Source organism: Carex rostrata, chromosome 5, assembly GCF_964058835.1.
Source record: "Carex rostrata chromosome 5, lpCarRost1.2, whole genome shotgun sequence".
NCBI lineage: Eukaryota > Viridiplantae > Streptophyta > Magnoliopsida > Poales > Cyperaceae > Carex > Carex rostrata.
Genome location: NC_135922.1, coordinates 6,066,219 through 6,093,122, shown reverse-complemented (window position 1 = coordinate 6,093,122; position 26,904 = coordinate 6,066,219). Strand labels below are relative to the sequence as shown.

The following is a 26,904-nucleotide window of genomic DNA, read 5'->3' as shown; positions in this document are numbered from 1 at the left end:
AATCTATACAGGTCCTATCATAATGGGCTTTACCATTTCAAATTTTAACTTCTAGGCCCAATACGACCAATTCAAGTAAAGCCCAAAAGAGAAATTTCAAAGAAACAACAGAAAGAGAGAAGAATTTTACTTGAGAGGAGAGCGAGAGATGGCGAGCGTAGAGGCCGTGGCGGCGTACAGAGCTCTGCTCCGGGCAACGCGGCGGACGTTCGCCGGAGACAAGTTGATGCTATCGGAGTCAAAGAACGAGATCCGGCGACAATTCGAGGAGAACCGCCAGGTCACGGCGGAGGCGGAGGTACGACAGCTTCTCGATCAGGCGAAAGAGGCCTCGCACTTCATCCAGCACATGATCGTTCAAGCCAAGCGCTCCCCTTCTGGATCCTTCAGTAAGTAATCAATTACCATTTCTTTTCTATTTTTTTTTTCTGATTTTGGAAGTAATTATAGGGTTCAGTACTTAGTTAACTGTGTTGATTATCATCTCTGTTGTGTAATGTTAGTAGTTCTGATGTCAATTTGATCTGATCTGAGTATGGACTTCATTGTACTGGCGCCTAGAGGTGTTCATTGGATCAGGTTTTTATTTGGTTTTCAACCAAAACCAACAAATTTTGGAGTAAATGGTTCGGTTGAATTTTTGAATTACTTCGGCTTCTTATAGTCCGTTCTGTTTAATCTCTCTTATTTTGGGTCAACCAAACAAACTAAAATTTACTTAGATTTTTTTGGTTCAGTTGGATTTTTGAAAACCGAATAAAATTTTGGTTACTATTTTAATTTGGTTTTAACTAAACTGATCATTTGAATAACCCTACTGGCGTGCTCTTTAACAGTATTTTGGATAAAAGGTTCCATGGAAATGAGTTATCTTGCTCTTTTCTGGTGTATCCCTCCTTTTTGGGTATTTATGTGTTTGATAAATGAATAGAAAAAAAATAATTAATGCCAATTCGGCGGTTCTCAAGGGTATTAGATTGTAAAAGCAAATATGTAAACTGCTGGGTCTTACTTGCATATGAGAGGAAAAATAATTGAATTTGGTTAGAATTTGGAACTTTGAATTTTTTATCTCTAGTATATTTTTCAGTATAGGAAGTAGGAACTAGAAATCACATTTTGTAGTGTGGTCAACATAGTTTGATCTGTTGAAAACAAGGAGTGGCACCTTCTAAGTTTTCTATTGTTTTATTAGGAAATGGAAACAGAAACAAACCAATCTTTTTTTTTTCTCTTTTGATCTGTGCAAATCGAGTAATCATTTTTTTTTGTTTGGTTGGGAAAATGGATAGAAAGAATGCATCTAGTTCCTGGTTCAAGTTGAACTCTGATGTTCATATTTTGTTTGGATCAAAGATTTTTGTTATATTCATTTTTACCAGTTTAGTATTTTGGAATAACGTTTCAGGTCAATATAATTTATTTAGATTAAACAGACCTGCATAGTATCCTACTGGTACTGTTCCAGGAACCACCATCAAGCACTGGTACCAGGTTATACTGTCTGGAAATCAGTTGCCATTATCTCCCTAACAAGAACCATTTAATACATATTTCCTTACTTTTATGTGCTTTATTATTTCATAATTTTTCTTTGTGATTTTGACAGTGGTGAAGCCAGAGAAAGAGCACTCGGGAGCTACATTGGAATTGCCTTCAGAAGAGATCATCTCCAAATTGCACCAGTAGAGATGCTTTTACTGACATTTTTTATCCTTTTATTTTAAATTTGTTGTTAGGAAGTTGTATTGCTGTTTTTCTTGTTATGTGATTCTGTCTTTTGAAGCACAATTTTGATTAGATATGGTGATAAATAGCTAAAGAGCATTTGAAATTGTATTGCCTTCTTTCTGAGAACTCACCTTTTGATTGATGATCAATGAAGCAATGAAGCAAAGAACCAAGCTAAAAAACAATCAAAACTGATATTTGGTTTAAAAATAATTTCAAAATGAAGAAAATCAAATCCATATGGACAGATAAATTTGTTTAAAGCAAAAATGAACACAGCAAAATATTCAACGCAATTTGGCAATGAAAACATTGCATAATAGTTGCAGCATACTCTGTTATAAGCCACTTGAAAATATACTTAGGAGCCAAATTCTTCTACAAGTTGCAGCATACTTATGATTGTGCTAGGTCTCTCAATAAGTAATTCAAACATGCCGCCTTTCCTACTTAATCAAGCGTCAACACCTGTGATTAAAAAAATAAAATAAATAAAGTTACAGTAGATGCACCAAATGAAGTTATTAGCACCAACATTAGCAGTGACTAATCAGGCTTAGTATTAAGATATACTTGTTTATACTGGCAAGCCAAAAAAAAAAAGCTTTGAAAATCACTTTCAGTAATGAATTAGTTTATTGAGTGAGGCTATGGTACTGTGCATAGTGCAGATTCGTCTGTACTACTGATCTCTTATTAACTAAATTTTACATTTTTTAAAATTTTGTACTATTTTTTTAGATAGGTAGAAAATCACTAATTTTGAATTGTATATATGAAGTGATTTTCTAGGTAGAAAATCACTAATTTTGAATTGTATAGATCAAGTGATTTTCTATCTATCTAAAAGAATAATAAAAAAATTCTAAAAGATGTAAAATTGATCAACAAGTACATTTTCATATGGAGATCATGTTAAATGGTTCTGATCAATTGTTTGGACTTTGAAAATTGAGATATTGATCCATAGTATAAAACAATATGCGCTATGCATAGTACTGTAGCCTCACTAGTTATTTCATACCAGTCAGGCTCATGTATCAGATACTAGTGTTGTACCAGTCATGACAACACTATCTACAGAAAAAGATATTATAATATTACTAGTGTTTCAAAAGGATTTATTTAACTTTATTTTTTCCCTTATAGAGTTACTCAGAGAAGGGTTTATTTATATAAATGCAGCAGCAGTGCAGATTTTCTAATGCCTAAAAAACTTGACCTACTTTTAAAATGACTCGAATAAGACCGTGATTTTAAAAATAAATGACAGAGAAGATGTGAATGCACCTTCCAGAGTCCATCATTGAGGTAGTGCATATTGTCGACTCCGATCCCCTTATTAATATTCTTACTGGCAACAATTAACAAATAATACCAAAGAAAAAGGATAAAATAAGCTAATAATTCCATGGCATAATGAGACATATTGCATTATTTTAAGGGGGGATTTCATATATACCCCTCAAAAACTTTGAAATTAAGCATTCCCCCTTTAAAGTTCATAATATCATATTTACCCTTCTAAATTTCAAGAACTCACAAATTTCCCAATTTTATTATTTTTATCTATTAAAACTCATCTTAAATTCACAAAAATATGTAGCATGTTTCAAAACACATGTCAGATTTCTAATTGGTCCGTTTCTGAGGGCAAATGTGCAATTTTTCTACTTCTGACGCTTATATAGTGGCATTTAGGTATATGCTTGTGTAAGCGCCAAAAATAGATAGAGACATAATTTCAAAGTTTTTGAGGGTATACATGATATTTCCCCCTTTTTTTTAAGGATAAACATGGTAGATATGACTCGTGTCTCTCTTCCTAACTTTTTTTCAAATGTTGCATATTACCCAATTGTTTCTCACTTGAGCATAACATTATTTTGTAGATTCTAGGGTAAGCATTTCATCTTTTACCACTGAAAATGCATAATATTTTGTTTCCAGAGATAAGTACAAAAAAATCTGAAAATTCAATACAAAGAAAATTTCCTGCGAAGATATCTCTTCACAATTGGACACTTATGTAATAAACAGATATAAAGAGTTCTGATGGATTGAATTCTACAGGATATTTAAGTTTAGAAGAGGTAAAATGGGAATTTTGCCAATCAAATAGACTTCTATGTAATTTCTTAAACTAAGAAAATAATGCAAAATAAATTGCCCGTTAAACCGGTTGTAACTTACATGTCTTTTGCTGACATTTTGGTAAATCCAATCGCCAAAGCATGCTCTTTACCTTCGGCCATTATTGCCTGAATTTTTTTTAACAAAAATATACCAAATTAGTGGGCATCTCTACCCAAAATAATAACATTCTATTTGGTACTTTAGTTTGTTCTTATCTGTTAAGGTGGGGATAAACTGGAGACAAAACCAACATTTTAAATCAAACATAAATAATTTCAAACAAATTGCCTATAGATTCAGAGTCCGTATCCTCCGAGCCAAATTTTTTTTGGTGCCTATTTGGAATGCGGGGTGGGGGGGTGGGGTGTTATTATTGTGCTTTGAGATCTGTGCAGAAACAATTTGAACGGTCCAGATTTTCCACATATCAACTCAAAAGTTTAAATCTCAGGGGATGCGAATTCAAAGATGCAACCTTTGATAGGAACAAAAAAAATTAATTACCACAGGTCTCTCCGCTAATACTTCTTCATCCAAGGAACCACCTGGTGATGTCAGACCGGGACACATTATATTAGCTCCAGAAAGAACAAATTTTATTGCACCTCTGTCCACTTGAAACTTCTTCATTACATTAGGGTCTAAACAGGAAAATAACAATATGTTATTACTTATTCAAATAGTGAAAGTAAACGTCAATTCAGATTTACTGACTTAAATCAAGAAAATTTTGTATGGTTATAATATTTTTATTCCAGAAACAAAATTAGGAATATGTAAAGATCAATGAAAATTAAAAAATAATACAAAATAGCCAAATAGAAAAACGTACATTGGTGCAGAAGGCGCAATGTTGGCATGTAGGGACCGTCTCGTATGTTGAAAAATAGTGGCACATTGTTCACCACTACTAAATTGAGGTGGTTTTGACTGCAAAGATAAAATAAGAAAAAATAACAAGAAATTTAAAAGAAGAGGTTATTTCAAGCTGGCATGGAAATCGAGTTTTTTGTAATACTTTTAAAAAACTAAAACTAACTGATTGAATACAAGAGAAAAAGGTACACAACTTGATTTATTTTTTTTGATAAGTGGGATCATTTCTAGCCTATCCCAACTTGTTTGGGACTAAAGGCTTGGTGGTTGTTGTTGTTGATAAGTGGGATCATTCGCACCGATTTCCATTAAAGAAACCATACAATGTTTTACTGGTATCAAACCTCTGGTACCCAAATATTGACAGTTCTGTACCTAGCTTTGCTAACCTTTATTTACAGAAAGCCAAAATCTGACTTAAATCAGGCAAAAATTGGACTTAAATCAAGCCATATCAATTTACATAATGGGTTCCAGGTCTTTATAGATTATTCTGTTAACATGATGTACAAAAGACACAACAACTTAATTAAATCTTAAACTTAGCAGTCACATGTAATTTAAGTTAAAATACAAAAGCAACAACTTTGCAAATAAATCGATAAATGTATATGCAATATATGAAAATTAAAAACAAATGATAAGAAGAATCTCACCATTTGACAACAACAAGAGGTGATTTTTTAGGAATCAGGTCCTCTAACACAGGTTCAAGCCCAGGGTACTGAAACAAAATCAATACAAAAATCAATAAAAATCATTTAAAATTTTAATTTATATTAATCAGGTGCTACAAATTAGTAAAAATTACTAAAACGAAAAAAAGGTTGAATCTTTGTTGAGTAGATAGTAAACCTCCTCAGCAATGCTTTGTCGAATCCTTCGCTGAACTGATGCTTTCACTTGATTCTGTGCAGATACATCTTCATAAGTGAACCTTCACATAGAAAACAAAAAACAAATTGAAGTACCAAAAGATGCCACATTAGATAGATTATCAGAAATGATAACTTCATTATTTAAAAACAATCAAATATTATGAAGCACAAAAGAAAAATGGCAAAATCATTTGTCTGGTAAATTTCACATAAATCACTGGCAGACAGCAAGCAATCATGAATTCTTTCATTGAGAAACTGAAAAATCTTTCACCTTTTAATTTTTAGCAATATTTATGAATCCAGAGAACATTAAATCCTTAAGATTAGGAAATGAGATCGAACTTGAAATAGCGAATCTCAAAATATCAAGGCTTGAACTGTCACAAGTTGGAACGAACCAATCTGAAACCCTAGAGATAGAGAGAGAGAGAGAGAGTACTTCTTAAACATGGCTGGCAGCGCGAAAGAGAGAAGAAGAGAGGTCGGCGAAGGAAGGAAATAGCAGCTGTTTCTTTTGTTCCGGTGTAGAACTGAGAAGAGAAGAGATGTGGACCGGTGCCGTGGATCGTGGTGGGGTGAAGCGGATGGAGTGCGTATCCTCTGAGATATCTCAACTTTTGCGTGACCGACGTGTCCGGTGCCTATTCGGGGGTGATGTAGGGGTCAGTATTATGTATGCTTTGAGATTCGTGCAGAACGTATTTAAACGGTTGGGATTTTTCATAAAGTCACGCAAAGTTTGAGATATCTCAGAGGAAACGAATTCAAGCGGATGCGCCTCTAAGGCTGATTCGGTTTACAAGGACCGGGATTATTTGTGGCTCTGTGTGGTGTCTACACTGTACAGTGGCGTGGAGGCCAAGCGCAATTAGAGACCAGCTGATGAAATGAAAAGGGGGACGGTTCGTTTAAGTCGTATGATCTGTATTAAGATTCGTGCAAATGAACAGTGCGATATTTAAAGTTGTTTGTACAAATTTTGATGTGGATCAGACAACTCCGATTGAACATCAGATCAAATTTGATTTGATGTTCATCGAACCGCCCCCATTCTGATGAAAAAGATCTAAAAGTCTGAGTAGAAAGGAATTGGTTTTTGTATAAAGGACTCTGGATAATTTTTATCTAAAGCTGGACTTAATATGTGCTAAGATTTGTGCAACAATCTCATGAATCTAAACTGCTCATGCATTTGATACAGATCAGATAGTTTAAGTCCAGTTTTGACTGAGGCTTTGTCCAAAAGCTCTTTAGAGCGAGGTATTTTATGGGATTCAACTTGAACTATTTGATTTGTGTTGAGAATTGTGTGAAAATTAAAATTATAAACTGCTCATGAATCTAAATTGGATGTATGAATCTTAATACAGATCGAATGAGCAAAAACTAGGGATGGATTCATTTATATTGAATGAGGTGTCAATTGACCTTCATTTTTTTTTTTTTAGTTTTGTATTTATATATGATTTTTTTATATAATTTAGAGTAAAATGTCATGGGAACGGTAAAATTTACCTCCATTCTTAGTATGAACAATTTATATGATTGACTATTGTTGTGCGTAAACTTTTTTATTTTATTTTATATGATTAGTCTATATAGTTCAAAAATTTGACTCTTTCTCTGAACAAACCAACATCAAACTAAATTTAATCTGATGTCAATTAAACCCCTTGGCTCTCAGTAGAATATATATATATGTTGTGAGAAAAGAAAAGCTGCTACAAAATGTGCAATATTTGATAAATTTAAAACGAATGCAATTTTACTTGAATTAAATCTAACTACTTTAATTTAGTAGCCACTATCAAGTTCCTCAAAAAAGAAAACAAAATCTAGCTACTTCATATTTGTTTTTATAGCATTTTGGGAAAATTAATAAATTTTGTGAGAGTTAGCTCGATCTCAAATTGCAAATTGGTGATAAAATTTTCATCTGTCACCCCTCAAATAATGGGAACCCATTTGTACAGAGTAAATTTTGATGCGTACAGCGTTTAAATTTTTGATGGACCAAAAGACCCCTGTTCAGTTCAATCCCTGCCCTGTTTTCTCTGCCCAGCTCAATCTCTGCCTTCGCTATAGGGGTATTTTGGTCCGTAAAAAAATGAAACTCTGTACGCACAGAATCTAACTCTGTAAAAATGGGTTCCCCAAATAATTTACTTTACTTTGTGGAGAAGTCCCTCAATAATTTTCCATAGTCGTATGAGCTAATATTGAAATGCAACTTTCTCTACCCCTTCTCATTGTTTTATTATTATTATTATTATTATTTTTTTTTTTTTCCTTCTACATTGCACTTTTGTATATTTTTTTCTTTTCCTTCGTCTAGAAAACATTGGAGATTTTAGCAGTTTTAGCGATAAAATATATTAACCTAAAGAGGTTAATGTGAAATTGTGAAGGAAAGGAATATGTTTTATGTGGATATCAAATAGTTCGGTAGCTTGATCTACTCTTTACTCAAAATTATCGTCTTTACATGCTGATGACTATCAATTTAAACATATTTAGTACAAATCTTGATAATAATATTTTGTTTTTTTTATTGTTTAATCCTGAAAATATGAAGTAACTGCATATATGACAGAAAAAGTTGGATATTTTATTTTAAATGCCATGACAGAATAAGTTGTCAAGTGTTGAATCATCAACATCATCATCACTTATTATATTTTTATTATAATCATTATCATTATTGTTTGATTATAAATATTTGATAATTATTATTAAATTCTCATACAAAGGATAACTAAACATGAAGCAAGTAGATAACAAAAATTTCAATTTAATTAAGAAAAAAAAAAAAAAACTTAACACATGCAGCAAGGAGTAATAGTTAAAATGAGAAAGGATATAGAATATGCCTAACGGTCAACAATAATTTAACATCCAACTCCAATTCAACAATAGAATAACGAGGTTCTTAATAAGTAGAAGTACTTCATAACTTAATGAAGCTACATAAAACGGAAATAGGAAATTACAACAACAATAATAAAATAGAAACCAACTTAATAGTATAATGAACATTTAATAGGCACCAACTTCTGGTGTAGCCTTTAACCAACAACAGAGTACATGGAATCATTCACAAGATCCACAAGCCTTTGGAGAAAACTTGGAATCGGAGGCATCAAAACTTCAACAACGCCCTCCAACATTTGAATGACTTCTTGCTTTTTAAGGACTCGATCTATCAATAGAAAAATTAATGCATATGCGAGTCAATCAAAATAAAAGTGAACAGCAAATTAAAAAAGTATGAAAAATAATACTTCACGATCAGTACCTCAGATTCGAGCTTCTTTTGAATTTCATCTTTGTTATCCAACTCAGCTCTTAATTTTGGTAATTCATCATTCTTGTCTTTTAAGAACTCGATCTATCAATAGAAAAACCAATTCATATGCAAGTCAATCAAAAGTGAACAACTAATTAAAAAAGTATGAAAAATAATACTCCATGATCAGTACCTCAGATTCGAGCTTCTTTTGAATTTCATCTTTGTTATCCAACTCAGCCCTTAATTTTGGTAATTCATCATTTTTGCTTTTTAAGGATTCGATCTATCAATAGAAAAACCAATGCATATGCGAGTCAATCAACAGTGACCAACAAATTAAAAAAAATATGAAAAATAATACTCCACGATTACTACCTCAGATTCGAGCTTCTTTTGAATTTCATCTTTGTTATCCAACTCAACTCTTAATTTTGGTAATTCATCATTCTTGCTTTTTAAGGACTCGATCTATCAATAGAAAAACCAATGCATATGCGAGTCAATAAAAAATAAACAACCAATTAAAAAAGTATGAAAATAATACTCCACGATCAGTACCTCAGATTCGAGCTTTTTTTGAATTTCATCTTTGTTATCCAACTCAGCTCTTAATTTTGGTAATTCATCATTCTCGCTTTTTAAGGACTCGATCTATCAATAGAAAAACCAATACATATGCGAGTCAATCAAAAGTGAACAACCAATTAAAAAAGTATGAAAAAGAATACTCCACAATCAGTACCTTCCTTTCGAGCATCCTTTGAATTCCATCTTTTTCATCCAACTCAGCTTTTAATCTATCCAACTAAATCTTTAATAGGAAAAGTTCCGCAAACTGCAAATAAATGACATAGGAATGTTTGTTTACAACTATTTGAGAAGGAATGTTTGTTTTCTAATAATAATTATTTTAGAAGGAATGTGATAGAAAATAAATCAAGCAAACCGGTTCTAGGAACGGTTTTACGATCGGTGTTACGAACGCCTCAATCATCAAATTCTCCGCCACAAACCTTGGGTGATTTGTCTATTTTTCAGTAATGAAAAAAAAATAGTTTATTAACAGCAAGATGTACTTGTCTTTGAGATACAAAACAATAGACACCATTTTCTGGTATTATGAAGTGTGGTCTGTGTAACGTTGTATCATTATTTTGTAGAGCTTTTAATCGGTAACCTAATTACGATTTTTGTTTAATTGGGATTTGATTTTCATATAATTAACCAAAATGAAACTAAATAAGTTCTTTACTTCTTCAACAACTCCCCTTCCACCGAAAAATCCACGACCAAGGAGGCTGTAGGCTACTATTCCTATGCCAAGTTCTCTGTACAACCAAAATGCAACTAAATAAGTGTGTCATTGGGTTTTTTTTGTATATGCAGTTGTCTATACTTTTATGTCATTATTTGTGTTTTAATTTTGTTAATTAAGGCATTAGATAGTATACATAATAGGATTAATTAATTAAATGATCCATTTAGGCAATGTTTTTTTCTCAATTTACATGAAAGTTTTTGTTTAAGATCAAAATAAGAATTTAAAATTTATCATTAACTTGATTTTAAGATAATGAGAAATCTGATACATAATTTCTAAATAACATGAATTTGTTTTGATATGTAAGTTTGATAAGTCAGCAACTGCATTTCTATTAACTAATTGGTTGTGATATTCAGATTGTTTGACAAATTTTCTTGAATGAGAACTAAAAATTGATTTGGACTAGTTGGTTTAAAATAGTTTGATTTGAAATTGTGGAATTTTAAACTAGCGACTGATATTAACACAACGTAATTAACTATTGACATAACACTATATATTTTTTGTTATTTTATAGTCAATTTTGCCCCTGAATAATCTTTCTTCTAGCATTGGACTCTCTTTCGTCAACTGCTGCACAATATTAATTAGTTTCCTTAAATTCCATTATAAAAAAGTAAACAAATTTCTTATACATTTCCTACTTCTAGTAGATCATTTAAATTATTTAATTGAATATTTCTATACTTGTCGTTCTAGTCAATAAGTTCAAATAAAAAAGCTGTAAGAAATTTACTAAATAAAAATATTAAATTATGATAATAAAAGAAAATACTCCTATTGTCCTTGCGGTCTGTAAAAAACACTAAATTACATAATAGTCTACAAAAGTAATAAAAACAAATTGAATAACCCATATGCAATAAGAATTTTAGAATTTTAAGAATATATAAATGTTCTCTCTTCCACTATTAAATTATCACTAAAATCATTTGAAATATTAAATGACACTCGTAAGTAATAGAACATATATAATGGTAACAATTATCATAAAATAATAATAAAGTAATAATAGAGAAGGTTATAATAAAACGCAGAAAGATTCAAGACAACATAATATCTTTACCTTGTAAGAGATATGATCCAAAATAGAGAAGTTGTTGCTCTAGCATTCCATGTGTTTCTCTATTTTCTACTTTGTTAATTCTGCTTTTGTAATTCTCCCTTAACACTAAGCACTAAAATAGATGCTCAAATTCAATTATATGTAAGATAGAAGGAAAATTAGTTGTATGAAATTACCAAAATTTAGAAGTGCTAGTGAGAGGAGAGAGGGAGACGTCTTGCTCTATTTAAATAAAAAAGTACAGAAAGATACCCTGCTGAACAGATAAGTAAAAGAAAAAGAGGAAAAAAAATACCCCTAATATACCTCTCTTTCTCTTTTAAAAGTAAGAGAAAGATACCCCTATATAATATACCTATCTTCCTCTTTTAACCTGTTTGGAAGAGGAAAAAAGAGAGAGAGAGAAAAAAAACGATAAAGTAAAGGAAAAGAAATCTAATTGTTTGTTAAGCCGAAACTTTTATTTTCACCATTAAAAAAATGATAAATAAAAAAACCATGATTTTGTGGGAATTTGAAATTTAGCATGGACGCAACTTCACGTTGAGTCTTGCATCCAAAAACTTCCATTTTTAACCAACTTGAGTGGCCAAAAAAAAATGCGGGGTCCACCCAATTTTTGGACGCAACATGAAGTTGCGTCCATGGTGAATTTTAAATTCCATAGAATTCGTGGTGAATTGGTTTCTTTTTTTTTAATGAATGATAAATTTAAAATTTCAGGTTTGTTAAGGGGTTTAAAAGTGGAAAGAGTACGTAGCTAGTCTCTCAAGCAAATAATTTCCATATCATCAAAGAGGAAAGAAGTAAAGAATAAAACATATGAATATCCACATTACTAAAAGCAAGATCATTTCACCATTTCCTTGTCTTGCAATTATGCTTTATACCTCTTATGGATTATTAAATTAAGCTTCAAATTTACAAAAGAGAAAACAACATCAACGAAAAGGTACCACACACAAAACGAAAGGAATATTAAGAGCATCTCTATCTCAGAAAACATTTAGAAATTAAAATTAGCCACGTCACTGAGTTTAGCAATTAAGGGATTCATAATTTCTAAATCACTCCATCCCAAAAATTAATTATGAATTGCAATTAAGAGAGTGAGAGTGCTACATATAAGGGAATAAAATATTTGAACCAATTAATTAGCTAGTGTGTCATTAAAAAAAACGTTTTCTTTTAAAGCAAATTTGCTAATTTAGAAACTGTGGTACATCCCATAAATTATCACATCAGATTATCAATCTAAAAGAAATCACCGTTGTAGTAACAAAAGAAATTAATTGAACCGTGCATTAGCTACTATTTATTTAAGCTAATAATAACAACAACAACAACAACAAAAATGAAGGTCGCATCAATGGAGAGATTACGCAAGACTCTAATGTACCTATTGGAGAAGAGAAAACAGAGCTAGACAAGAGATATCTGACATCAAAAACATGGAATTCACATCCTCCCTGGTACTGTAATACGGAATCTTTTACAATTACTGGATCTAGACCATTTATTTTAAGTTGGCACGAATTTCAAAGCCCAATAATACTTTTACCTGTGCTAGCCTAAATCTCAAAATAGCTGAGAGTTAATCTCAAACCGTAAAGTGAAGGGAATCTTTTACAGTGATGCAGAGGATACTTGTCCAACAACATGTTGCTACTTTCTTCAAGGGCTTGTGAATAGTGGCGGAGCTAGCTATATCCTGGGGTAGGCAGACGCCTACCCCTGAATTTTGGAATACGGTACCAAATTCGTATATAGTTGGTTTGGATTTGGATTTTGCCTACACCTGGATTTGAGTTTTGCCTACTCCTGATTGAGTCAAAGTTCTCGATTAGTGAAATTGGCCGAGTCATTACAAATTTGGTAGTCTTTCATCAATCTAATTTGAAATATACCGACAAGAGAAAGGTGATTAAAAATGGTATGATAGTGGGACCACAATAAACCTATTATTTTTTTTTGAAAGGTATAGACTAAAATGTTTTACAAAGTAATACTGAAATTTAATGTAATGCATTAAATTATTTTTATTAGGTTTAACTATTCAAAATGGGCTGAATTTAATGGAAGAATCTTGTGACGTATGCTTCAAAGTAAAATTTAATACTTCAATATTTTAGATTAATTTTTTATCTTAATAATTTTTCAAAAGAAATCGAGTTTTCAATCTAATTCGGTTTATTTCTACTGATTTTGTCGATTTTAATTCATGGTCAATTACCGATTGCGCTTCCAATGAAAATTATTTAATAATATTTTATAGTTTAATAATTTAAATATAATAATAATAATTTATTTTGCCTACCCCTCATGAAAATCTTAGCTACGCCATTGCTTGTGAAGAATGAGAATAAAGCAAACATCCAAGAACGAGGATGCAACGATGCAAAAGAGAAATATTAAGAGCCATGCAGGAAAAGATTAACTTGGGAATGAATAATGTGTAAGGTATAGAGCTAGAGATGCATATATTCTAATTTATTTACACTCAGAAAAATATTGGAATATCTTCTTGTCTCATTCATACCTCACATCTTTATCATTATTTTTAATATTCAAACAATCAATTCGAATCATTTAACACGATATCCGTATTAAAATGTGTTTGACGGCCAAATTTTAAGGTTTTTTGAAAAAAGAATTATTATTTTTTTAGATAGGTACAAAAGCACTTTTTTTTTTGGATGGTTGAGAATTTTATGAAAAACAGTGATTTTAATATGAAGAAACTTGGTTAGCATAACTCCTGAATCTATCATTTTGGATTGGTTTCAAACGACGAATTCAATACGTTGAAACCGATCTACTTTACAAGTAATGTGTTTACATGCAAAATTTTGAACATTTTGAATTTATTTAGTACATTTTTGAAAGGAAAAAGAAATGAAGTTCTACATGTTATTTTAATACATTTATTTTGCATCATTTTTTACCATTTTATTGTTAAATATGTGTTCTAAAATTTATCTTATGTTGATTACTTTTACATGTTATGTTTATGAATTGGATGCTACGTGCATTTTGTTTCATAAAATTTATGTTTATCTTTAGAAGTGTTCAAGAAGATGCTCTTGGTCTTGAACCATAGAACTCTAAATGATGACAAACATTAATCTCTAAAATGTTCACAAACTTTATTATTAGCATGGAACACTAATATACCATAATAAGTTTGTTATGTTGATTAAAGTACATTGTAGTTCTATAAATGTTGATAAAAACTTATCGTTTAATAACATGAGTATATGAAATGTTTCATATATTGAACAGACCCAATAAATGAAAATATTATATGGGTTATGTTAGTGTCATTAATATTTTTATTGTGTCTCGGAATTCTGAGATATGAGATGTATTTCTTTTGAATATTAGAAGTATATAATGTAATTAGTATTAAAAGCTACTTATCATAAGTGGTGATAAAAATATTAGTTCCTTATATATAATTTGTGCGGGAGAAAGTTATATATTAATAATATCATTGCCCCTCATTTATAATGAGTGATGATATTTTATGGTCCCCTTGATAAAGTAGAATTATAATGCATGCAATATAACTGAAGTACATTTATATATTTATAATTTACTTAAGAGACCAAGAAATGAATATATAATACAAAGATGACACAGTCCGACTTTGTATAATATTCATAATATCATGTGACTAGGAATAAACACAAGTGATGTTAATTATAGCATTATTTTAAGGGATCGTGTATTGTAAAAATGTATTTTATGGTAATAAAATATTTTATACCATTGCCAACATGACATAGATCCCATAGGGCCACACCAATAAGAAATTAATTAGAAATGCTAGCTCCTAGATTTATTTGACATGTGTGACATGACTAATAAATGAGTTTATTTACTTAAACATGAGATAAATCATTATGATAATAATTATGAGATGTTGGAATTTAATTAAATGATTAATGAAATTCAAATATTGAGAAAATATCAAAATGGAAGAAGCTTTGTAAGACACAAAAGAGAGTTTTTGTGTGCAGCAAAGAGTTATGTATTTCCACCACGATTTTTGTGAACAGAACTTAAAACAGGCATATCTCATCAACCATAGCTCCGATTTTAGTGTTCTATGACTGTTCGGAAAGCTTGCAACAAGATCTACAGTTTGATATAAAATAGGATGTAGGTCTATGTTGCATGTGGGTATGCCTAGGTTGCATGCGGTATCGCGCAGTGTGCTGTTTGGCCAGAATCGGCTAATTTTGCCCCAGATTAATTATGGAAATCGTGGGGAACATGGAAGAACGTGGGAAACATGTCTAGGTCGGTGCGAGTACCTCTAAACAACATGTAGGCTATAAAAGGAGGTCCCTACTACTTAGGGTTTCATCCTATTCATCTCTCATCTTCTTAAGAGAGCCGAAACTTTGTCTCTCTTGTTTGATCTCTCTCATGTGTTAAGAAACCACAAACCCTAAACTCAAGATGTTCCATTGGAGAATAAGGATTAAGGAGCGATTCAAATAGTACTCTCTAGCAAGAGAAAACTTCAATTTCTAGTTAATTTCTTGGTGGATACCGTGGAGGGCTTCTACTTTGAAGTCTCAACTTGGTGCAAGACATTTTAGGAGGCCGTTTCGACAAACGAAGGCATCCAAGAGATCTAGAAGAGAAACGACTTCTCTCTACTTACCAAATTGACATTTGGTAGAGGTATATCCAAATCTATCTATCTTCTTTTGTAGATAAATTTATGATGGATGAATGAGTAGATGATTATTCGTGCATATGTGAATTGCTTTCATAGAATTAGCATAATGAAGTAGATCCGTAGATGCTTAAAAGGGAGTTAAAATTTTAATTTTACCGCCTTGTCGTATTATGAAATCCTTCATTTATTTTATACTAAATGAATTTTAAAATTTTAAAACTTTACATGTACGTACACATATCACTTGTGAAATTGATCGGTTTCAATGGTTTTAATAGATTTTAGAGTTACACTCATCAAATTCTCTTGATGATCATAATACAAGCTAGCTTTGCTCGCGGTATTGTATCATTTATTTGATCAGAAATATTTATTGACAAATTTAATTTCGTTGCCCGGATCAATTGTAGAGAGAACCATATTCTTTGGAACAACTAAATTTTCAAGTCTATCGCTTTTTTGCAATTTTCTGAAGTGATTGTAGCCTGTAAGACTAAGGGCGTGCTCCAGACGGGGGTACATAGAGGGAGGGGAAGGGCGAAATCACTGTGCGGAGGTGAACGCACACCAGACCGGATCTGACCGGGCGAGTTTACTTGCTCCAGAAGGAGAGAATCGGAGAGGGAGCGGAGGGGAGAAAACACTGTTTGAAGGTGAGCTCCGTGTTCAGTTTTGACGAAATCGTTACCTCCCAAATCGGGGTGTACAGATTACTGTTTGAAGGAGAGCTTCCACCCTGTCTCCTCCTTTCCCTTTCCTTTAATGAGGTTTTACTCTGGTTTGTACCAAGGGTAGCTATAGCTTGTAACATGAGTATTTAAGGTCCATGCTAAAGAATTGGCATTTCTGATTCCGTATATCTTTTAACATGAGCTGTCTCATGCAACAGAGCACCCTTGTAATTGCCTGACGCTTGTCCATGTTATTGTCTCCTAACTACACATGTTAATAATATTGGGAGAGCCCGCCCCCTCAGATAATGTATTTTATTAGATGCTCATGTTAATAGTTAATCATATACTCATGAAAATAGTTAGGACATACTTTTTGCAAGAGCTCACCCATGTTATTGTTTGAATGATGTTGTTTATATTATTTTATTATAGGGGTCCATGTTAATACTGGACCAGCCACCCATGTTATTGTTTCATTGATACCGATTATATTATTCTATTCTAGGGTCCATATTAATACTGAATCAGTCACCCATGTTATTAATCTGGATTGTTGGATTAGACTTTTTTGCAAGGGCTGTGTCCCATGTTATTGTTTCACTGACCCTGTTTATATTATTTTATTCTAGAGTCCATGTTAATACTTAACCAAAAGTCCATGTTATTAATCTGGATTGTCTTATCCAATAATTTGCATGGACTGGCTCAAGTTAATAATTTCGAATTACTTTTCACAGATCTTTATTTCTCATTTTTTTTTCTCCCTTTCAATAGTGAATATAACTATAAATCAGATATCTACGAACTATAACAGCATATAAAATAACTTTAGTTTTGAAACTTAAGCATTCTGGTTTTAGATAAAATTCTCCCAAATATCTGAGATAAGCAATTAATTTAGCCAATTGGAAAACAAAATATTACAAAACCATTCATTTAATGTCTAATTAAATTCTTTTACTTGATGAAGGGGTCCAAGTGGCTAGCTGAAAGGGGGGAAGTTCAATACAGACCAATACACCTCTCCCACAAACACGGACCAATACAAGGATTTTTAGAATTTACACAAGTATAGAATACAAGGATGTGAATTAAAGTTAGAAAAGATGTAACTAAACCCAATAATTATGGCAATAGTAAAAACAAACAATGATCGTAATATTTAGTGGCACTATCCGCATAAAACATTATGAAAAAAATGCGACTGCACACCTCATTTTTTACAGTGTTGTACTTGATTTCTAAGGTCAACGATCTCATCTTGAGATGATTGTCTCAAGTTTTTTTCATTCTCGAGCATGTTTCTCACATCTAATAGCTCATCTGATTTTGTTTTTGTCGGAATCTGTAAAGAAGGACACATTGCTTGATGCTTACAAATGAAAGTGTCTGGATTACAATTAAAAAAAAAAACTAAAATTTACCACGACCTCTCCATTGCTATCATATTGGCATCACTCCTGGTGTTTGTTATACCTTTGATCAATGTCAAACAACAACTTAAGAAGACATAAGCAAGAAAATAAAAAAAGAATAAGGGAACTGAAACAAGTCCTCTCTACAGGGGTCAGGGGTAGTGTACAGTAAACATTATATTTTATTTAATGGTTTTTATATTTTTCAAAGATGAGATACAGATGCACTTCTAAAATACCAGAAACATCCTAAATATGTAAAATCAAGCAGGGAACTTTGTGATGACCTTTTTACCCCTACCTACTGTTCAGTTTTCTTTTAGCTGTTGTTGGTGGTCATATTGTGTACCAGTTGGAATTTCTTTTGCATTTCTTTGCTTTTTTGCACTGGTACAAGACTTGGTTATCTATATGGTATTTCTAAGTGCGAACATGGACTGTCAGAGACACTTGACATGTCATGTTCCTCCTATACAAATTACTTTCCCTGATTGAATAAATATCTCAAAGTTGGACAAAGAAGTTACAGTTATTACCACACTGATGGCAGCAGGTGTGTTGAAATTAGGCTCACCATATGCAAGTCAGATTACTAGAACTCCAGCTAGTACAAGTGCAGTTGCATGATCAGTAATTGCCAGTGTTTGACGGATTCAGATATTTCACCCTTGGGTTGATCAAATCATCAACTGGTACAATCGGCTAGGTACCATGTTGTGAACTTGCCATGACACTGATTGACACAAGGTTTATCCTCTTCTCCTAAGATCTGCACCATGCAAAAATTAAATTATGCATACAAATTCAAGTTTTAAAAGACAGTTAATTTATAATAGAAAAGAAACTTCCCTGTATTTATGTATTTTCCACAAATCTTAATGAATGAAAGAAATTTTCCTTACAACCTAAAGTCGTATAGTTAATGAGAATGTGAAATAAAATGGTTGGAAAATGTAAAACAAAAGTTTCATTTCAGTTTCATGCTCACAGTCAGGAAAAACTCAATCTTTATATTTGCATCAAATTAAAAACATAATCACATTAAAAAACACTCAAATGCCCTTTCCCAAAGCTCCCTCAAGATTCTTAAAACAAAATCTGAAATGTACAACCAACTCAATCCCAGTTTGTTAAAAATCATGAAAAGTCAACTGGATGTTGACTGAAATAAAATTGATGAACTTATTTGAACTAATTTACTAGAATTGACAGCATACATGTATAAGCACACACATGCATTCTAAAACCTTGAGCCTATGTAATTTGAATTAAAAATTGTTAAGTTTTGAAAAGGAACTGAAACTCAATTTTTTATACATGCTGGTAGAGAAGAGGTAATTCCAAATGACACAATGTGTAAATGGATTTGATAAAACATTCACTAAATACAGATCGAGAACCTGATTCTCATTTTAATTAATTTAGCCTAAGTGATTGAAGAACAATGCATAACAAGGAGAACCAAACTCATACTCATTCTAATAAATAAGACATGTGCTACAGCTGGTTGTACCAGATACATTCCCAAACCTGCTCCAATTAAACATATAAGATGATTGCACAAAAGTATATGGAAAGCTTATCGCTTGAGATAGAACAACAATGACGCAATTGAGAGTAATTAAACAATTTCGACACATAATTGAAAAAAGTAGCAGTAAATCAGAGTTAGTTCTCACCTGAGGTAGCCAAAGCGACACCTTCCACCAAAATACAACCCCTAACCCCAGCCACGCCAACAAAAACGTGCCTTTGTTTGATCTATCATTTCTGTCTGACAAGAGTATTGTTTCACTTAAAAGCACAAAATAGATGAAAAATAAAGAATAATAACAAGATAAAAAAAATAATTGAACCAACTCTTTAGCATGTTGCCTCTTCTACAGGGGAATTAGGGATAGGTTAAGGAAGGGGAAAAGGAAGGGACAGCAGTGGCATCAGTCATATATTCAATTTAAAAAGAGCACTAATTAACTAGGAAATACCTAAATATATAAATTCAAAGATTTGAACCATCTAATGGCATCAGTCATATATTCAAATTTGCAACTTCTAAACAACTAAGAAAAGAAAATGAGAATGAAAAGTTAGACTTAAGTGGACAGCACATAATCAAATTTTGTTATATATTTTCATTTTCTTTTCATTTCCTAACAAAATGGACAGCACATAATCAAATTCAATTATCTATTAATCTGAATCAATAGTTCGACTTCAGTTCTATTTCTTTTATTTTACTGGCAAGAAATCAATTTAGGTACTCACCAAAAGCTTGTGGATTTTTGAGGTAGTCACAATTGCCATCACAGCTTCTTAGTGCTAGCTCGGCCGGTACACACCCCAGTGGCCCTGTACCAGTCACTATGACTCGGCGAGCCCCAAATTCATACAGCCTCTACAAAATTTAGAAAAAGTAATAATTTTAAGTGATGGTTTGAGTACAGTTAGTGATCGTACACGGTCAGGTATTGTATGGAAGTAGTATGTAATGGTCAAGTACTGCAACTGGTACAGTTCTGGTACCAAGGACTAAAGATTTAAGATCTGTGGTCCAAATTTTCGTCAAGAGAGAGAAAGGGTTCAACAGATCTGTTAATTGCTTTTACACCAATTAGGCCAGAAACTATTAAGAAAAGAAAAAAACCGAGATTGCACTAATTAAGTAATCTCAAGGTCTCTGTTGCATTATAAGGATCATTGGTTTGATTTGAAATTGGTCCAGCTGGCACAAGGAATAAATGCAGACAATTAATTTGAGAATTACAAGGGTACATGTTTTGTTCAGTTAAGTGGGGAACCTTATGTCCTTATCCAGCCAACGTGGATTTACTAATACAGCTCCAGTGTAATTGTTTTTTAACCACATGTTTAGTGTTTCAAATTAATGCTTTCATTGGGTTAGGATTTGAAAAAAAAAATGACAAAGCCCCATAAGCCCTAAACCGTGACTAGCCATTCTTTACCCTCTGAATGATGTACAGACAAACAGTATGACAAAGCCCCATAAGCAATCAAGTTTAAACCGTCAAATACAAATAATAAGTACAAAAAGAAAAACTTTGACTTGAGCATTTTATCAAACACCTTGAAAGCCGCTGAGTTGGCCTCCCCTTTTCTTTTATTTTCATGGTGGAGAAGGGGCTTCGATCGTTTAGTGAATACATTTCGAAGAGCTTTGTTTTCATTTGTACCCATATTGTGACAAACATAGTTGATATTCTGAAATTGCCTCTACGGTTTAGTGGTGTAGTAGCGGCGGAGGATGACTAGCGAGTGAGCAGTGGAGGTGGTCGCTAGGGTTTAGGGTGCGACGGAGGAGGTGGTGGAGTAGCTACGAAGGAGGACTGGAGGGAGAGAGGCGATCTGTGAGGAAGAGGGAGAGGGGCGAAAGTGGTAGCTACGAGGAAGAGGGAGCTAGAGCGGGAGATGAAAAAATGAGTCTAAGAGGGAATGGAAAATTCACTGAAAATTGAGGGAATGGAAAATTTAGGAGTTTCTAACACCTTGTTTGGATGGAGAGTAGAGTAAGGGAGGGAATGGAAAGGAACAAAAACTTTCCGTTGAATTGTATTTGGTTGTTAAAATTATATCGGAGATGAAGGATACAGGAGTTGAAAGGATTAACTCTTTATTATTATAATTAATAGAATCGGTTTCCCTTCTAAATTGAGGTGTAACGGATGAAATTTTTTTTTGTTACAAATATTTTTAGAAAAAATAATACAAATGCCCAACCCTATATCTTACATATATAATTTTCATACAAGATTTTTTCCTCAAATCTACAACAGTCACCGAATTTCTCATTAATCTCCTAAATTTTAATCAACCAAACAAGAAATAAGACGGAAATGAAAGTTAAATTTATTTTCTCTCATTAATCATCCAAACGCGAAAAGGTTAAATATGCTAATCTTTATTTCTATTCCATTCTATTCCCTTCTATTCTTAACCTCCCATTCCTTCCTCTACTCTCCATCCAAACATGGTGTAAGGAGGGAAGTGAATATTGAGGGAATGGAAAAATAATTGGAGGCAGTGAACGAGGGAGATGAAAAAAAAGAGTTCTTAGTCCAGAGAGTCTGAGAGGAGAAGGTTCTTTGTTTCGCGCTGGGATACTTACCCACAAATTCATATTCTCTGAGGTAACATAATATTTGTATTTATATTGAGGCCGTTAGATCATCATTAGGAACGAATATTAAAGAAAAATGTGCATCACCTAGGGTCAGATTTAAAGAGAAATATTATGTTACCTCAGAGTATAAGGACTCCCTTCCCACAACTATTCAAAAGAATAAATCATGACCGTTCTTCGCTTATCGAATGGCATGGAATCTTCATATTTTCGCATCACCTAATGCTTGTACAACAATACATATGAACAAATTAAAAAAAAAAAATTACATCTTATATGACGAAATAATACTTATACATGTTACTTTTATAAACTTCAATCAATATATGCCCCTTCAGATTTAGAAAACATTTTTAGACCGTTCATTTTCAAACGGGTAATCTACGATCGATCTGCAATAAAATGACGCCTAACTAGGAACCTAACAACGGGTAATCAAGTTAGTACTAGGAACCTAACAACAACAAAAATTTAGAGTTCCAATAATTATAAGTTTCGATCCAATGTGTAATATTTATAGCCCTACAATGTCACTATACTTCGTCGCTTGGATGGATGTGTAAATGAACATCAAATTAGATCAAACTCACCTACAATGAAATTAGTGGAACACTCTTTGATTTGAACGGTTCTGATCGACCAACGGACAACATTTGTCGTTGTTCATTCGTTATCTCACCTAGCAAGAGTTGATGTTCTATGGTCATATATGTTTGACACAAGTCATTGATATAAGATGCATGTACAACTATACAATTTAATTTGTCAAAATTATTTACCAATGAAATAAAAATGTTCTAGCATTATGTTTTGGTATAAATTTTATCAATATCATGTTAAAGCATTGTCATTTAAAAAAATTAATGTTGGATTAGTTTATTAATTGCTTAAATTTCACTAGTCTATCAATTCAAAATATTTTATTAAATTTAATCTCGGATTCATTCTTTAAATATTGTCTAAATTTCATTAATCATGTAAATGACTATATCTTTACGAAAATTTGCCTAAATATTTTATTAAATTAATGTCGGATTCATTCATTATTAATCACGTAAGTTCCAACAATTACAAACTTCGGTTTTACAAGACTTGAAATTTACTCGTAAACAGGGCTTAATCATTAATCGTAAAGATGACTTAATTATTATTCGTAAACATGACTTAACTATTTAAATAATTAAGCTTGACTTATAAATAATAAGTTTTTAATTAACACATTGTTAAATAATTTCAAAACATATCAAGACTAACATGCAACCTGTCTACAATTTAATTAAATTTACAAAACAGTAAGTTTCAAATCAACCTGTTTTTATTTTATTTGACATTTCGCATCTATTAAATAACAGTCCCTTTCATTTTTTTTTTCTTTTTCGTATTATAGCACGAAAACAATAAAAAAATTTAAGATTTAACCATTTTTTTTTATCACATCTTGATTTATGTAAGACTAACAATTCCAAACACCTGTGTGGACACTAGAGTACTAGACCACATCAATCAAATTCACTGAACATTGAAAAATAAAATATAGGGCAAAATTTGCGACTTTATTTATTGGAATTATTGATATTCCACCTATCCTTGATAAAGACCTTAACAGTTACTTTGGAGAGATCATTTGCTGCTGCTTCTTTATAAGGTTTTATGTGATTATTTGATTTGTGCCTGGTCATTAGATATGTGCAGTTAAAAGACGCTACATATATTTTTTTACCAACAAAACAAAAATAAAATGAAAGTAACTGCAATATAATAGATCATTCATATATAGTAAATCATCAAAAATGTAAATTAAAAAGGAAAGTAAATGAAAATAGTAAATCGTCGAAAAAGTTTATTTTTATCTCTTCAGCCATATCATTTATATATATATATATATATATATAATATTTTTCTCACTGATTGAGAGGTGGTGTATTTGCATATTTCCACTGTGTACTCTCATTTCCACCTAGTGATCTACTACCTGCCACATCATCTGCATTTACTAGATCAATTAACTCTTTAATGTCCTCATCTGAGAGTTTCAATTTCAGTGCACTTATGTTGCTCTCCAAGTTCTTAACTTTGGTGGTTCCTGGCATAACCCACAAAAATATAGTTACTTTTCATTAATTTATATACCATTTCAATTAACCTTACATTAAATAAGTTAATAATAACAACCATATTGTTTATAACCATTTGAGAAGGAATATTTGCTTTCTAAAAATAATTATTTCAGAAGGAATGTGATAGAAAATAAATCAAGCAAACCTGGGATGGGAACCACATCATCCCCTTGGTGAAGAACCCATGCCAGGGCTAGTTGAGCAGTTGTGCATTTGTGCTTCTTCGCTAGACTCTCAAGCCGAAAAAACAAATGTTTGTTCTTCTCTAAATTCTCCCCCACAAACCTTGGGTGATTTGTCTATTTTCCAGTAAAGAAAAATAATTAGTTTAGTAAGAGCAACCTGTACTTATCTTCGAGATACAAAGCAATACACACCATTTTCTGGTATTATGAAGGGTGGTCTGTAACATTGTATCATTATTTTGTAGAGCTTTGAATCAGTAATTCAATTTTGATTTTTGTTTAATTGGGGTTTGATTTTCATACAATAAACAAAAAATCAGAAGGAAAATTAGTTTGAGATAATGATTGGATAACCGTGCCAAGGATTACAAATGGAATGTTGTACCGCACCAGTAAATCTCTTTACTAGTAAACTACTAGGTTTAGTAATTTGTTTTATTCATTATTTGATTCTGTATTACTAATTTAACTCTTGAATTTGTGCTTGTAGTATAGTTCTTGATTATCTCCATATGAAATTAAGATTAACAAAATCATTACTACATACTTAAACTGAAGGTGAATTTGTCAGAGTAAGGCAAAAAAAAATATGGTTTAAAATTTACATAATATGAGCCGTCCTTTAATTCTTCAACAACTCCCCTTCCACCGAAAAATCCACGACCAAGGGGGCTGTAGGCTACTATTCCTATGCCAAGTTCTCTGTACAACCAAAATGCAACAAGTAAGTAACCTTAACAATGCTCATATATGTGTGTTTCATTGGGTTTTTTTTTTCTCATATGCAGTTGCATATGAAAGAACCTTCATAAAATTCATCACAGGCACTTATCCTATTCTACCATATTTTAGCATGTTTGATAGAAGAAAAAAGAATTACCTACAAAGTGGCACAATTTGTGACTCGATATCACGGGACCAGAGGGACCATTCCATCTGCAAAGCAGTGATTGGATGCACCGCATGTGCACGCCTAATTGTATCAGGACTTGCCTCCGACAATCCTATATACTTCACCTTCCCCTCTTCAACTAGCTTCTTTAGTTCTCCAACCTATATATATATATAGATCAAAAACTCAATCTAATAAGGCTACTGGTTACTGATTGGTATTACTTTAAGTAAACAAATCTCTAGAACTTGTGGCCTCCTATTTGTCTACCAAATTAAGGTTTTGGGCATCGATGAGCAGGCCCAATCAATTGATAATTGTTAATTAGCAGTAATAAAGAATTAATAGGATAAGAACGTAATTACAGTTTCCTCGATTGGAATGGTTGTATCAATCCGGTGCTGGTAGTAGAGATCAATGTACTCTACTTCAAGTCTTTTAAGGCTTGCCTCGCAACACGCACGGACATAATCTGGCTTGCCGCATATCACTAGATTTCCAGCAACATTTCTTGAAAGCCCAAATTTGGTAGCCACTTGCACCTTTTCCCTTGGCAAGTGCTTAAGAGCCTGATATGTGAAGGCCATTGTAAGTAATTTGGAAAATAAGAAATTTTTTGGTTGGCCACTACAAATGGATTTGTTAGTTTTATTTCCTAGCTCCTTTCAGTAAATATAAAAAACAATTGACCAAACTTAATTTTTCTGTTGAATTTCCCAAAATCAAGTATGAAAGCAACATTAATGTTTTTTATTAAAGGCTCCCGGTTCACTCTGGCATTTTTAAGATGCTATTTTCAAAAATTAAACCTGTATATGTCCATAGAGAAACGATGGCTCATGTCATTGCACTAAGCTTGGGGTTACAAATTCTAAATCTAAATCCTCTGTATGAATACAAAATAAGATCAAAGTCTAGAACTAACCTTACCAACTAAAATCTCATTGGTATGAGGTCCATACTCATCAGAGGTGTCAAAGAAGGTGATGCCGTTGTCAAATGCATGTTTTATTATCGATATGCCGACATCATCAGAAACCGGAGAGGTGTAAGCATATGATGTGAGCCCCATGCATCCAAAACCCAGCTTTGATACCTGCAAAATAACCGTAATTAATTATTCCTGCAAAATTAACTGTGCATGAATTACAAAAAAGTGTCAAAATATATAGTACCTCTAATCCCAGGGATCCCAATTTCACTCTAGAAGTGGCCATCTGCGCTTGCTCTGTTTTTCCTCTTGAACAAGTACAGAGAGGAGTTGCTTTGATATTTATGCTGTTAGGGAATGATACTTTTACTAATTGATTAGGGAAGCAGTGACATCATATTATCATAGTCAGTAGCATGACCCAAACCATCTCCAGTTATAAAACAATTCTTACAATCCATTTTGTTTTCAATATTTAGTGTTGACCACAGGCCCTCAGCCAAATACTGGACGCATCAAGTTTTGTAATACTGGCGGAGATCAATTATATGCAAGT

At 32.4% G+C, this 26,904-nt stretch overlaps 4 protein-coding genes across 8 annotated transcripts; 1 reads left to right on the top strand and 3 right to left on the bottom strand.

Annotated features, from left to right (window-relative positions):
* The first annotated feature begins 89 nt into the window (after positions 1–89).
* Positions 90–1,837, top strand: LOC144554619 (complex 1 family protein / LVR family protein). Its single transcript, XM_078302936.1, has 2 exons — positions 90–389; positions 1,610–1,837. Exons 1-2 carry the CDS (start codon positions 149–151, stop codon positions 1,687–1,689), a joined length of 321 nt encoding a protein of 106 aa, XP_078159062.1. The 5' UTR covers positions 90–148; the 3' UTR covers positions 1,690–1,837.
* A 91-nt stretch (positions 1,838–1,928) lies between these two features.
* Positions 1,929–6,217, bottom strand: LOC144554612 (pseudouridine synthase and archaeosine transglycosylase (PUA) domain-containing protein). The gene is made up of 8 exons (XM_078302929.1): positions 6,064–6,217; positions 5,599–5,680; positions 5,400–5,467; positions 4,700–4,797; positions 4,372–4,508; positions 3,925–3,992; positions 3,022–3,085; positions 1,929–2,199 (listed from the first exon to the last, which is right to left on the bottom strand). Exons 1-8 carry the CDS (start codon positions 6,072–6,074, stop codon positions 2,182–2,184), a joined length of 546 nt encoding a protein of 181 aa, XP_078159055.1. The 5' UTR covers positions 6,075–6,217; the 3' UTR covers positions 1,929–2,181.
* Positions 6,218–8,448: 2,231 nt separating this feature from the next.
* On the bottom strand, positions 8,449–11,516 carry LOC144554697 (uncharacterized). Its single transcript, XM_078303018.1, has 8 exons — positions 11,304–11,516; positions 9,860–9,940; positions 9,656–9,748; positions 9,472–9,564; positions 9,289–9,381; positions 9,104–9,196; positions 8,920–9,012; positions 8,449–8,823 (listed from the first exon to the last, which is right to left on the bottom strand). The coding sequence occupies exons 3-8, from the start codon at positions 9,668–9,670 to the stop codon at positions 8,764–8,766; spliced, it is 447 nt and encodes a 148-aa protein (XP_078159144.1). The 5' UTR covers positions 9,671–9,748; positions 9,860–9,940; positions 11,304–11,516; the 3' UTR covers positions 8,449–8,763.
* Positions 11,517–17,713: 6,197 nt separating this feature from the next.
* On the bottom strand, positions 17,714–26,824 carry LOC144554608 (putative aldo-keto reductase 1). 5 transcript variants are annotated; one of them, XM_078302923.1, is made up of 12 exons: positions 26,593–26,824; positions 26,343–26,513; positions 25,783–25,986; positions 25,406–25,578; positions 25,131–25,227; positions 24,486–24,639; positions 22,342–24,306; positions 20,351–20,480; positions 19,765–19,859; positions 18,622–19,183; positions 18,101–18,146; positions 17,714–18,015 (listed from the first exon to the last, which is right to left on the bottom strand). In XM_078302923.1, the coding sequence occupies exons 1-7, from the start codon at positions 26,632–26,634 to the stop codon at positions 24,125–24,127; spliced, it is 1,023 nt and encodes a 340-aa protein (XP_078159049.1). In that variant the 5' UTR covers positions 26,635–26,824; the 3' UTR covers positions 17,714–18,015; positions 18,101–18,146; positions 18,622–19,183; positions 19,765–19,859; positions 20,351–20,480; positions 22,342–24,124. The 5 variants fall into 5 exon arrangements, with proteins under 5 accessions (XP_078159049.1, XP_078159050.1, XP_078159051.1 ...); XM_078302924.1 differs by lacking the exons at positions 17,714–18,015; positions 18,101–18,146 and having other exon boundaries at positions 18,419–18,854; XM_078302925.1 differs by lacking the exons at positions 17,714–18,015; positions 18,101–18,146 and having other exon boundaries at positions 18,419–18,854; positions 19,765–19,855.
* Positions 26,825–26,904: the final 80 nt, after the last annotated feature.